Source organism: Panicum virgatum, chromosome 1N (assembly GCF_016808335.1).
Source record: "Panicum virgatum strain AP13 chromosome 1N, P.virgatum_v5, whole genome shotgun sequence".
In the NCBI taxonomy this organism is placed as follows: Eukaryota; Viridiplantae; Streptophyta; class Magnoliopsida; order Poales; family Poaceae; genus Panicum; species Panicum virgatum.
This window is the reverse complement of record NC_053145.1, coordinates 58,213,730-58,227,037: the sequence shown is the minus strand read 5'-3', so window position 1 is coordinate 58,227,037 and position 13,308 is coordinate 58,213,730. Positions and strand designations below refer to the sequence as shown.

Here is a 13,308-nt window from a genome sequence, read left to right as displayed (position 1 = left end):
TTCGTTTAGCAATAATGTTTATGTTTGATCACTCTCTCCAATTCTGTTGGTTTGTTAGTTGCTTTGCAATTTGGTGCTAGCTTAAACCTCCTCTCCATATGAAGGCACGACACAAAAAGAAAATTGAATGTTCAATTCACACAAATGAACACAAATGGGCATACACATATAATTAAAAGAACTGGAAAATAAGACGACACACGCAGATGGACTTCTTACCATGTAAGTCCCAAATAAATGTCATCACAATCAAAGTGGAAGCATGAAAATGGCATGCTAAGCAAACAATGTCTCAACAAGTGAGCATACATGAGTTGTGATACCGAAGATGATGTTCAACATTTTTTCTTCCTCAATTCTTTATGTACCGATGCCACTTGCTCTGCAACAATGGATAACAAAATGGAAGTAAATCATTACTCATTATCAATTGCTTGAACAACAATAGAAAAAAGAACTTCAGCGGGGGAAACAATTTAACGAACCTAAGGATAAGGTAGTATAAGGCTTCCCTGCGCATCTCGACCAGCCTGACTACGTACAATTGTGCACGTTTCATTCCATCAAAGAGCATATCCATTACCAACTGTTGAAGGTACAGTTTAGACGTCAAAGAAACTTGTTTTTTTAGAGAACATGGGCAAGGGGTGCAGAACTTATAATTGTGTGAAGGCAAATTAAATAGAAGAACTATGATGAACAATATGTACCGAGTGTTTGATTCTTGTAGCTTTCGCAGACACCATGAATTCTTCTTTCAACATGTTCAACGTCTTGTCAAACTTACATGAAAATTATTCTCCAAAAAGAATGAAACGCGCCTCCAACTCATGGAAAAGGAGTTATCAGGTATCTCTCAAAACAATATGACTATTAGTCAGTTTTTCACTAAACTAAAATCTATCTGTCGAGAGATATCTGAGCTTGCACCAGACGAGAAGGTTGGTGAGGCTCGTATGAGGAGAATTATCATCAACAACCTTAGACCTGAATATCATGGGTTTATAGCCGCAATAAGAGGGTGGCCTACTCAACCTTCATTGGTGGAGCTAGAAAATTTGTTGGCTAATCAGGAGGAGTTAGCCAATAAAACGGGTAGCATCACTGTGAAGGAAGAAGAGAAGGTGCTATATCACTGTGAAGGAAGAAGAGGAGGCGCTATTTGCAAGTAAGAAGAAGGGTACACCTCGGAGTCAATGGAAGCCAAAGCCAAGGTGGTCAGATGGTGGCAAGCATCACCCAAAGGAAAGAAGTGGTCCTTCAGGGGGAGCCCATGGATGAGAAGACCACCAGCAACAGCAGCCAAGAAGAAAGAATGATGGATGCTTCAATTGCGGTAAGCAAGGCCATTGCTCGAGAATGTCGATTACCAAGGAGGCGCTTTGAAGAGAATGTAAGGCGCTTTGAAGGGAATATGGCCACCACCACACGGGAGAAAAAGCAGGAGAAGGCTAACATTAGTGAAGAAGAGTGGGATGTTGAAGCTGGGTTTTCTCACGAAATTGAAAAGGATGAGTTGGAGAAGGATACGGAAGCACCTGCTTTTACAACAACAACTGAACGAATACTCAAATATAAGAAGGATTGGATCATCGACTCAGGGTGCTCTAATAACATGACCAATGACGACAAGAAGTTGGAGGATAATGACCGACTACAAGGGAAGGAGAGTAGTGCTGATGGCAGACAACTCGAGATTATCTATTTCTCATGTTGGGAAGGCAGTCATTCCAAGGTATGTTCCTTAACAACTCCAACTTGAGAAGGTTTATCATGTTTCTGGTTTGAATAAGAATATGTTGTCAGTCCCTCAATTGATTGTAGAAGGAAAATATGTGCTCTTTGGGCCAGAAGGTGTGGCGATTTTTAGGAAATTAAAGGTGATTGGCACATCCATCATGGAAGGAAGGAGAAGACAATCGGTCTGTGTCCTCTCAGCTGAATCCACTTATGTGGACAAAACTTGAAGGAATGAGGCCAGTGATCTATGGCATGCACGTCTTGGACATGTTAACTATAGTAAATTGAAGGAGATGATGCAGAACCAAGTGGTCAAAGGGCTTCCTCAAATATACATAGTTTGTGCCGGTTGTCAGTATGGCAAGGCTCATCAATTGCCATACAAGGAGTCAGAGCATCGATCGAAGACACCTTTAGAGCTCATACACTCAGATGTCTTCGACCTAGTCAAGCAAATATCTATTGGAGGAATGAGGTACATGGTGACTTTTATTGATGAAATCTAAAGGTACGTCTAGGTTTACTTTATGAAAGAGAAGTCTGAAGTTTTCACAAAGTTTAAGGAGTTCAACGAGAAGATAGACGGTGAACTCAACATGAAAATTCAATGCCTTCGCATTGACAATGGAAGGGAGTTTCTATCAAATGAGATCACTATCTATCCCAAGGAGCACAAGATAAGAAGGCAATGGACATGCCCCAATACTCCACAACAGAATGGAGTAGCAGAGCGCAAGAATCATCACCTTGCTGAAACTTGCTGAAGTATGCTCCATGCCAAGAATGTTCCTGAAAGATTTTGGGCTGAGTGTATGAGGACGTCAACCTATATCATTAATAGGCTACCTCAACCAAAGCTAGGATTCAAGTCTCCTCTTGAGTTGCGATGGAAGGTGAAGCCAGTCGTAAGCCATCTCAAAGTATTTGGTTGTCTCTTCTACGTGTTTGTGCCTGATCACCTAAGAAACATGTTTGAGAAGAAGGCAATTCAGTGCATCTTTGTCAGATATGATGATGCACGAAAAGGTTGGAGATGCTACGATCCAACCACATGAAAGTGCCAAACCTCAAGAAATGTGGTGTTTGATGAAGTTTCTGCTTGGTGGTCAGCTGAAAAGGTCGAGTTACCTAATTCTAAAGGATTGGAGGAGGTTCCAGAAGAAATCCTAGAAGACGAAGAGGAGGCACAAACTCCAAGTGAAGATAAAGAGGGTTCATCAGTAAAAGCCAAGAGCCCATGGAAGACCGGCATACATCATATGACATAGGAGGACCCTCAATTGCCACAAATGGAGCTTGAGGAGCCTATTCAAGAACTACGGAGGACAATAAGGAAGATCAGCCTAATCCAAGGTATGTAAATGCTGCCTGTGTCGATGAGCCTATACTTATTGAGCCATCTTCATATGAAGAAGTATCATAAGGTTCTCAATGGCGTAAGGCGATGGAGGAAGAAATTAAGGCACTAAATGATAATCAAACAATGGATTTAGTGCCAAGGCCAAATGAAGTAAAGCTTATATCTTGCAAATGGGTCTACAAAGTAAAGACTTGTCTAGATGGCTCAGTTGAGTATAATGCTAGACTTGTGGCTCGGGGTTTCTCTCAACAGTATGGGCTGGATTATGAGGAAATATTTAGCCCAGTGGCAAAAATCGCAACTGTTCGAGTTTTGCTCGCATTGGCTGCTTGCAATTCTTGGAAGTTGTGGCAGATGGATGTCAAGAATGCATTCCAACATGGTGAACTTGATAAGGATATCTATATGGAGCAACCAAGAGGCTTTGAGAGCAAGATCCACCCTGAGTACGTGTGTAAACTGAAGAAGGCTCTCTATGGCTTAAAGCAAACACCACTAGCATGGTACGGGAAGATTGGTGAGTTTCTTGTGCATAGTGATTTTAAAGTCGCTCCATCATACTCTAGCTTATTCATGAAGACTAAGGATGGTAGACTAGCAATAAAACTAGTCTATGTTGATGACTTAATCATCACCGAGGACTATTCTGAGGAGATACAAAGGATAAGAGAAAATCTCTCAGTCGTTTAAAATGAAGGAGCTTGAAGAGTTGAAGCACTTCCTTGGACTTGAGGTGTAGCGCACAAAAGAAGGGCTATTTTTGGGTCAACATAAATATGCCAAGAATCGTCTACAAAGGTACGGGATGATTGACTGCAAGCCCATGTCTACTCCTATGGATCCCAATATGAGGCTACAAGAAGATGAAGGGAAGGACTTGGAGGATGTGACTACGTATCGGTAGCTGGTCGGGAGCCATATCTATCTTACCCTGACTCGGCCAGATATTTCCTATCCAGTTGGAGTGGTCAGTCGATACATGAGCAATCCAAAGAAGCCTCACCCTGATGCAGTCAAGCGCATCCTCAGATACATTAAAGGCACCATCAATTTTGGTATTATATACAAGGAGACAAAGGACTACTAGGTGATGGGATATTGCGATGCCGATTACGCTGGAGATTGTGGCACACGACGATCAACCACATACTTCTTCAGTCTTGGGTCAGTACCCATATCATGATGCAGCAAGATACAACCCACTGTGGCATTATCAAGTACTGAAGTTGAGTATCGATCAGCAGCAATGACAGCTCAAGAAAACATGTGGCTTAAGCAACTGATGGAGGATCTTTATCAGCCGACGGATTATCAAGGATTTTCTATGACAACTTATCCTCTATATGCCTAGCAGAAAATCCAGTTTTTCATACAAGGACCAAACACATAGAAGTCCACTACCACTACATAAGGGAAAATATCCTTGAAGGTGAGATCGAGATGGTGCCTACAAAGACAGATAAGCAATTTGCTGATATCTTCTCAAAAGGTCTAAACAAGATAAAATTTGAGAAGTTTTGACAAGTACTCGGCATGGTCTACAAAACAAGTCCGGATAGAAGTTTGCCTTTAGGGGGAGTGTTGGAAGAATGCAAGGCAACCTTCTAGAGTATTCTCTACAAGGCAATAAAAAGATATTTTCATGAAATACTCTAGAATTAGTAATAAATAAATTAGAAAACCTTGTAATATTTAGAAATTCTCTAGAAGGAGGGGACACATGTCACCACCCTATGATCTGCCTTGGCCTATAAATAGAGGACCCCCTCCTTGCCATGCCATCTATCTAAGAGCATGGTAGATGAGAAGGGTGAGTGATAGGTTAGCCACAAAAAGAGGGTGTGGTGTGTAGTCTTGTGTAATACTATTGTGTTGTAATAAAGCAAGTGTTTTGTAAGTGTTAGTTTCCCAATTTCTAAGAGAAAGTTACAAGAGTAGTACACTGAACATAAAGAGAAAAACACCAATGTAATAAAGGGCAAGAGTGTAGTACACTAAGAAACAAAAAGGAAACAAGACCCAGAAGACTACTGCATATTCGTAATTTTCATTTCGGCAAGAATACATTATTGATCTGGGCAGCACTGTGGGTTGTGCATGCAAGTCTAAACAAGCAAAACACGGACTACTATACAACTATACATATGTTGTTCTTCCATGAACAAAGAAGAGACTGCATGGTGTTGTTGTTTGTTTCCGGCCACCATGTCATGGACGAGGCTTGGAGGCTGAGAGGAAAAGGCAAATAAAACTCACACCGAGATCGGTTTCCCTTTCCACTACATGGAGGAGACTGGGGCATGATGACGGATTCAACAAACCAAAAAAATCACCGCGTTCTCAAATGCTATGGAAGAGGTACACAGAGAAGCCAAAAAAACAAAACACGACCTATATATAACCAACAAACTAGGCATATCAGGACTTAGATATAACCAACAAACTAGGCATATCAGCCTCTCTGTCATGCCATGGGAGCATGCTTGAAGAGAGGCCCCAACCCAAAGACAATCTCACAGCAACTGATCAAACCATGCATGAACCGCTCTTCCCATGCCATAGAAGAGGCTTGGAGAGATAGGACCGGACCAGAGAACAAAACACAAACTCGACTACACGAGCAACAAGTAAACAGGCAATCCACATTGAGAGAAATGGAAAACCCCAAATAAATCAAGAACACAAGAACACATGTGCCTCGAACTGATCAAGAACACAAGAACTGTAATACAGTGGTGATGCAAAGATGGAGCACCAAGAACCCATGCACGAACCCGAAGACACGTTCCAACCCCGAGCGCCAGATCGAGCAACGAAAACTAACCTTGAGCATAGCCGCGAGCACCCTGCCATGGGCAGCCCCGACCTTCCGGCCACCGAGCACGGGCGCACCGTGACCACGGAGAGCCGCTGGAGGCAGCCTCCCGGAGCTGAGGTAGCGAGCACGGCCGGAAAGAAAAGAGCGGTGGTGGAGGAGACGGGGCGAGCGACCAAGGAAGTCATGCTTTCTAGATCCACCACTGCACCTCATGCAAATGGGATGGATCTCAGCGGAGGGTCGAGACGAAAGCCAAAACCCAAAGGCCAACGATAGCTGTCGTTTCCTACTCCCTCCAACGTTTGGGGTGGCGGCACAACTGATTTGTTCGCGACCCTGCATGCAGATGCAGCAGGTTGCAGGCATCCAGCTGCCCCCCTCACTCTGCGGCCTCTGCTTTTTTAATTTGACCGGCCGGGAAAAGTAGAGCACTATGCATGGGCCATTGTGGCGTTTGGTATTTAGTGCTCGGCTGTTTTCCGTCCGTCCCTCGAAGGTAAGAAGAAATTTATCACACGTAGAAAATATGTCTGAGTTTTAAGCAAAGGTGTGTGTGGAGGAAGGGAGACTGGGAGAGAGGTACAAGACATGCATGTCCATGTGCATTAGTTCTGCTGTGTTACTTTCTAATCCTTGATTTGCTTTTTTTCTTTCTCTTACATTTTAAGAACTCGTGGGCCTATGATGGAATTTCGAGACAAGTTTGGAGATATAATAATGTATTTTTAGAGTAATTGAATCTAGATGATACCTTGACACAAGTTCAAGGACTTAATATTGAATTTTTATAGTTATAGAATCTACTATCTCCGTACCACAAAAGATTGTTCATATAAGAGTTGGGCACGAGAATTAATGAAGAATGGAAAAACGCATAGAAAACAATGGGGGTGGAGAAGGAGAGAGATATGTATTGGAAAGCGAGACGAACACTCTTTTATGGAATAAATTTTAAATTCTTGATGAACACTCTTTTATAGGACGGATGGAGTAGATGATAATGCGTGACAGGTCTAAGGACATTCCGTGTGTTTTACTCAACCTTTTCTTAGGACATTCTCAGTAGGGAGTTTCATTTCACCATTTCCAAGAGTGCCACAACATATAACTAGATTTGAAATGATGGATGAAACATGGTCTCCCATTGGAGAGTTTCATTTTGTGGTTTCATACGCTTGAATATCATTTAATTACAATGCACATAATTGGACGCAAATGAATGAAATGAAACTCTCAAACCCCCAATAGTAGTTTGAATGAGTTTCATAGCCTTGGAAAAAGTGTAGACACAATTTCATTATGATAAAACTCATTCCATCTCTCTTTTCATAATTAGGTTGCCATGTCATCATGTATGTTGATGTGTCACCCTATTCAATGTGCATAAAACCTCTATGGAACTCACACTGGGAATGATATTAGAACAAATCTAGATGAACCTATATAGTTGTGATAAGAGCAAATAGATGTGCTGATTTCATTAATATCAAGATATCAAAGTTACTGGGATAGGGAGTTCGTGCGTGTGTTTGCACGGATAAGTGCGCGTGTATGTATACGACGTGTACAACAATTGGAGTTGGGCGCACGTACCTCCACGTATACCGGTGTACTAGTTCTTTGTGCGAGGCAAGGTTCATGGATACGCCATTGTTTTTGCTTGATTTGGATCAGAGATTGTAGTTAAAGGGTTAATGAGTGGTGGTTTAGAAGATGTGTTTACAGACAATAAGATTTACAAAGTTGGGGAAGCTGTTTGATTCTGTACAGGAAACGATGTTACATTGATGGGAAGAGAGTTGCTTTATTTAAATGCATCTTGGCCACACAGTTCAACGTCCTTGCGCAACTGCATAAGGGGTCGGTGGAGTAGTCGATCATTTGGTGGTTCCCCATCAGAGCTAACTGCGCCTTCCTTGGACTGGGTACATTAGTCTGTGTAGCTGGGGTTTGCGGAAATGATGTCGAGAAGCTCATGAAGACACGAACATAGGCCGTGTTTGGATCCAAGAGCTAGAGCTATTTGGGCTAGAGTTAATTAGCTCAAGCAAATAGTATTTCAATAAAATAGTCCTTGACATGTTTAGATCCAAGAGCTATTTAGTCTTTAAAACACATTTTATCAATCATTGGAGGCCTATTACCTCTCTTACTATGGTGGGCTCCATCTGAAATAGCCCAAATAATTACTCTTTGGGTGGGATAGTTTTTTTAGGTAGGCTATTTGCAAATAGCCAAGAACTAGCCCTCATGTTTGGGGACTTTGGGCTATTTTGAGCTATTTTAATCTAAAAATAGCTCTAGCCTTTGGATCCAAACACGCCTATAGTGTTGTATTTTTTTATGCCTCTTATCTTGGTTTCTAATTCATTTTTGAGGGCTGACTCTCTGCGGTGGGAAGACGACAGATGTGTTCGAGCAGCCACAAGTTGAAGCCTTGTCTGTTTCAGAGTGAGGTTTATTTACAGGATATATAACAACAAAATATAAAGGCAACAGACATAAGAAGAAAAGACAGTGTAGAAATGTTTGCAGACACAGGTGGACACGAGAAGAAAAAGCATGGAATTTTTTTAGGGTGAGACGTGGGGATTGAATCCGGACCGAAAGGAGGCGGCAGGCCGAATAGGATCCGTTTTCAATCGGCTAAAGTCTATTTTACCTCCTCCAACTATCACCAAAGTTTGGTTTTCCTCCTACAACTATAAAACCGGGTATTTCACCTTTCTCAACTTTTCAAACCGTGCATTTTACCTCCCTCGAGCGGTTTTGAAGACTGTTCGCTACAGTAACCATAGTTTTGTCTTTTTCTTTTTTTTAAAAAAATTTCAGTTGAATCTTTGAAAAATCATAGTAAATCATAAAAAAATCATAAAATAGAAAATCTAATTTTGTTGGACTCCACACGAGTAGATATACGCAGTGAATATATTATATGGTATACTTTAGTATAACTTTTTTACTGTAACTTTAGATATATACTTTTCTATAATTAATTTATAGCTACAATTTTCGTCGTCCCATTATGGTGAAATTTTTATGGTGAGCTAATCATTATATGATTAAGCTGTAGTAAAATTTTTATGATTATTAGATCATGTTTGACTGATCTATAGATTTATGATTTATGATGTCTTCGTCCACATAAATCTATAACTCAGTCATACATGATCTAATAATCATAAAATTTTTACTATAGCTCAATCATATAATGATTAGCCCACCATAAAAATTTCACCATAATGGGACGACGAAAACTGTAGCTATAAATTAATTCTAGAAAAGTATATATCTAAAGTTACAGTAAAAAAGTTATACTAAAGTATACCATATAATATATTCACTGCATATATCTACTCGTGTTAAGTCCAACAAAATTAGATTTTCTATTTTATGATTTTTTTGTGATTTACTATGATTTTTCAAAGATTCAACTGAATTTTTTTTTTTAAAAAAAGAAAAAGACAAAACTACGGTTACTGTAGCGGACAGTATTCAAAACCGCTCGAGGGAGGTAAAATGCACGGTTTGAAAAGTTGAGGGAGGTGAAATACCTGGTTTTATAGTTCTAGGAGGAAAACCAAACTTTGGTGATAGTTGGAGGAGGTAAAATAGACTTTAGCCTTTTCAATCCGGGCGGCCAAAAAGGAATGAACCTTCTGGCCCAGATCAGATTGCAAACCGGGCCACTTCGTTCCGGCCGGAACAGAGGCCATTCCAGGCCGATCCGGGCCGAAACCAACGAGACCTAAGGGATCAAGCTCCGGTTCCATTATTCTACACTGGTATCAGCTCGCTGCATAATTTTGTAAAAACTACCTCCATCCTGAAATGTAAGTTATTTTGTTTTGTCCTAAGTCAAAATAATCTAAGTTTGACCAAATTTATAGAGAAGAATACTAACATCTAACACATCAAATAAGAAAATTAAGAAAGTATATTTCATAATGGATTTAATTATTCTCATTTGAAATTCAAAATGTTATTACTTTTTCTATAAGCTTGGTCAAACTTGGAACAGTTTGACTTAGGACAAATCAAAATGACTTACATTTCAGGACAGAGGAAGTACGTTATTACTCCTGCTTCTACTTACGGCGTGGGTTCAATACCTGTCCATGTTTCTTTGTTTAGTTTCAAAAGTCAGCTTATCTTCCCACATTAAGCAGCTGAATCTAAATTGCACGGCAAGACTCACCGAGACGGAACGCAGGTAGCGTAACAGCCCACGTCTATCTCTGCAAGCTCACCGGGTCCTTTCGCGCTGCGCACGACAAATGCAGGCCATGCAGATGCAGTCACCGTCCTTCCCTCCGAAGGGGCGGCGTTTTCCGCAGGAATATATTCGGCCACCACTTGTTCGCTCAAACTCGCGTCCACCGAAACGAGGACCAACCCTTTACATGTCCTGAGCTCGCGCCGATGCCTTCCGCCGAGGGAAAAAGGAGCGTGTTTTTAGGTACCCGATCATTGTTGTTGGATTCCTTCTTTCCTCGCCGCGGCACCACGGCAGCACCAGCCCAACAGGTGTGGCATCGGGCAGCCTCCTATAAGGCCCTTCCCTTCCACTCTGTCGCCTCGAAGTTGAGGAGCTAGCATGTATCCCGGACGCGCACGGGCACACGGGCGCCAACAGCACCACCACCACCCGGCGAGGTAAGGGAGGAAACATGGGTTGCTATCCTCCCTTGGACAAGATCGTGTCCAAAGCGCTCGGAAAATGTAATGGTGCGTACAGAGCTCTCTCTGCTTCACTCGTTTTTGTTTGTGCTTCAGTTCTAGTAGTAGCTGGTAGTTCTCTCGGTTTCTCGTTCTCGTAATCGAGGGTGCAATGCTAGAATGTAGATTTGCATCGCACGGTTCAGGGTCACGGCTATGAGCAAGCTGCTGCCATGTTCTGCGTTCACTGCTTACTGCTTACTGCTTACTGCTTACTGCTTTATACACTCGCTCGAAAGTGCTGCTGCTGTTTTTTTTTGGTTTGTCAACAGCACCTTATTATCGAGTCCCCGCTGCTTCTGATCAAACTTTTGGCATGTCCAACCAACCGTAAATTATAGTTATATCGCGAAGTTTCCGAGTCGTGACAAATTACGGCTTGGTCACGTGCAGGGCGCGACAGATGGAGGAAGGAGAGGCTGGACTACGCCCTGGCCTACCCGCCCACAGAAATCCACTACATGCGGCCGGTGGCGCGCACGGTCACCTTCGCCAGCAACAACTCCGTCTACGTGATCCCACCGTCGCCGCCGCCGCCGCCGCAGCCGCCGTCGCAGCAGCAGCAGCAGTGCTCACCGGAGCCGCCCCAGCAACCCCAAACGCCACCGCCACACGAGCCGGAGCAGCACCACGACGCACCCGAACCCCAACCACAAGCGCCACCAGAGCAAAGGCCCGCCGAGGCCGAGCCAACGTCGCAAACGCAAGACGGGCCGCCACCGGCCGAGCCGAAGCCGCCGAAGGGCCCGAAACGAGGCAAGAAGAAGCAGTCCGGCAGCGTCCGGTTCGGCCCCGAGCCTCCACCTCAACAGAAACAGGAGGAGCAACCGCAGCAGGAGGAGGAGCACGACCAGGCGCAGGGCCCGGGCGACAGCGGGGACGCGAAGGGTCAGCAGACGGCGCCGGCGCCGGCGCCCGCGCAGGGGCAGGGGTACCTGCTCCGGTACACGCCGTCGCCGCTGCCGAGGTGGGAGGCGACGCCGCAGCGGCACGAGTACTTCTCCGGGGAGTACCGGAGCTACTACCCGACGCCGGTGCGCGAGGGCATCTACCGCATCGCCACCGACGCCAACAGGCTCACCACCATCTTCAGCGAGGAGAATCCCAACGCCTGCACGATCGCCTGAGGGCGACGGCCAGGGCCAGGGAATAAACCGTCTCCATTCGTGCGGTCCCTCTCCTCTCTTTTCTTCGGTTCTTGGCTGATCGATCGGTGCAAGGGATCGTGGGCCGAGAATCGGGTTCTTCTTGTAGGTGTTGTGTAGATAAGAGAAAGGAGAAAACTTTCGGTTCGGCTGGCAATGATGCTGAGACGAAACATTCCTTGTGCTGCCTGCCTTGGATTGTCGTTTTCCTCTCCTGTGCGCTTTGATATTCCTCATCACAATGGTTAGTCTGACGGCCGCCAAAGACAGACGAGAAGATGAATAACAACAGGATTCGGCGTTCGCCGGTGAGAATGCGTTGAAAGGAAACACAAACACCTTTGTCCATCCTCTCTTTCCTTTCTTCTTTTTCGAATGCCATCATTAAAAGAGGACATTCTTCTTTCATTTCTTCTTTTGGAATTGCTAGAAAACGAGCACCTGGTCTCTTAGACACGTACCCGTATCATCAAATCATGTTGCCATAGCTAGTGCACAATCCTTTTTGCGATGATACCTGGAAAAATACTGATATCTGTAAGAAAAGCATGCTAGGGATATTTTAAGTTGCACTAGATGAAGTATGCCTCGCATTCATCGAGTTGTCACCTCCAGCGCAGAGGAAAACGGGTGCCTAATTAGCACTCGCATAATAATATATACTCCCTCCGTCCAGAAATGATTTACACATGAGTGTTTTAGAATCGTCCTAAATTGATCTTCACATGAGTAGTAGTCATGCATGCATTGGGTGTCTTTTCAAATCCCATAGCATCCATTGGCCTATTCATGTATTAATTGCTGTCTCTTGGTATTTGCGAAGACCTTCATTTCATGTGTAGATCATTTCCGGACGAAGAGAGTACTATGTATTATATACATCTTTTCTGACGGATCAAACACATTTTTTTTTCCATTTTGGAGCGAACGAATCAAACACGCACTGACCACAACAAGGCCTGTTCTACTGTGGTTATAGCTGGCCAATTGGGCCGAGCCCGTTGGGCCGGCACGGGCCCGGCCCAAGAAAGCACGGCACTAACCCAGTCCGGCCCAGGAGCATGCGGGCTAGTGCCGGGCCCGTGCCAGGCGCCGGGCCGTGCCTGGGCCGCGATCACGGCCCGCGGCACTAGCACGGGCCCGGCCCGACAGAGGCGGCGGCACGGGGAGGCACGGCCTCGGCCCGTGAGGCACGGATGCGGCCCGATGGGCACGGCCGCAGCCTCCCCCGCGCCCCCGGTGACCGTTGGATCGGCCCATTGGGGAGGCGATCTGACCGTTGGGGGCTGGGCTATATAAGCCCCGGCGCCGGCCGCCCTCCCTCCCAACCCTAACCCTGATTCATTTGCTCCCCCCCGGCAGCCGCTCGCCTCGCCTCTCTTCTCCAGACTCTCCTCTCGTCTCTGATCTCTCACCCTCTCGCCTCACGGCCTCTCCCCTCGTCTTCCCGAGCTCCGGTGAGAGGCCGGGGCCTGGTGCCGGCACTAGCAGACGGCACGGCCTTGGAGACCCATCATCTCGATCTC

General features: G+C 44.6%; 1 protein-coding gene across 1 annotated transcript; it reads left to right on the top strand.

The window, feature by feature from the left end:
- Positions 1–10,373: 10,373 nt before the first annotated feature.
- LOC120657000 (basic salivary proline-rich protein 1-like) lies at positions 10,374–12,359 on the top strand. The gene is made up of 2 exons (XM_039935245.1): positions 10,374–10,646; positions 11,031–12,359. The coding sequence occupies exons 1-2, from the start codon at positions 10,589–10,591 to the stop codon at positions 11,762–11,764; spliced, it is 792 nt and encodes a 263-aa protein (XP_039791179.1). The 5' UTR covers positions 10,374–10,588; the 3' UTR covers positions 11,765–12,359.
- Positions 12,360–13,308: the final 949 nt, after the last annotated feature.

Excerpts from the sequence above, each read along its gene's own strand:
- LOC120657000 (XM_039935245.1), top strand. The coding sequence starts at position 10,589 with ATGGGTTGCTATCCTCCCTTGGACAAGATCGTGTCCAAAGCGCTCGGA. Across the intron at positions 10,647-11,030 it reads AGCGCTCGGAAAATGTAATG|GGCGCGACAGATGGAGGAAG; the intron begins GTGCGTACAGAG and ends GGTCACGTGCAG.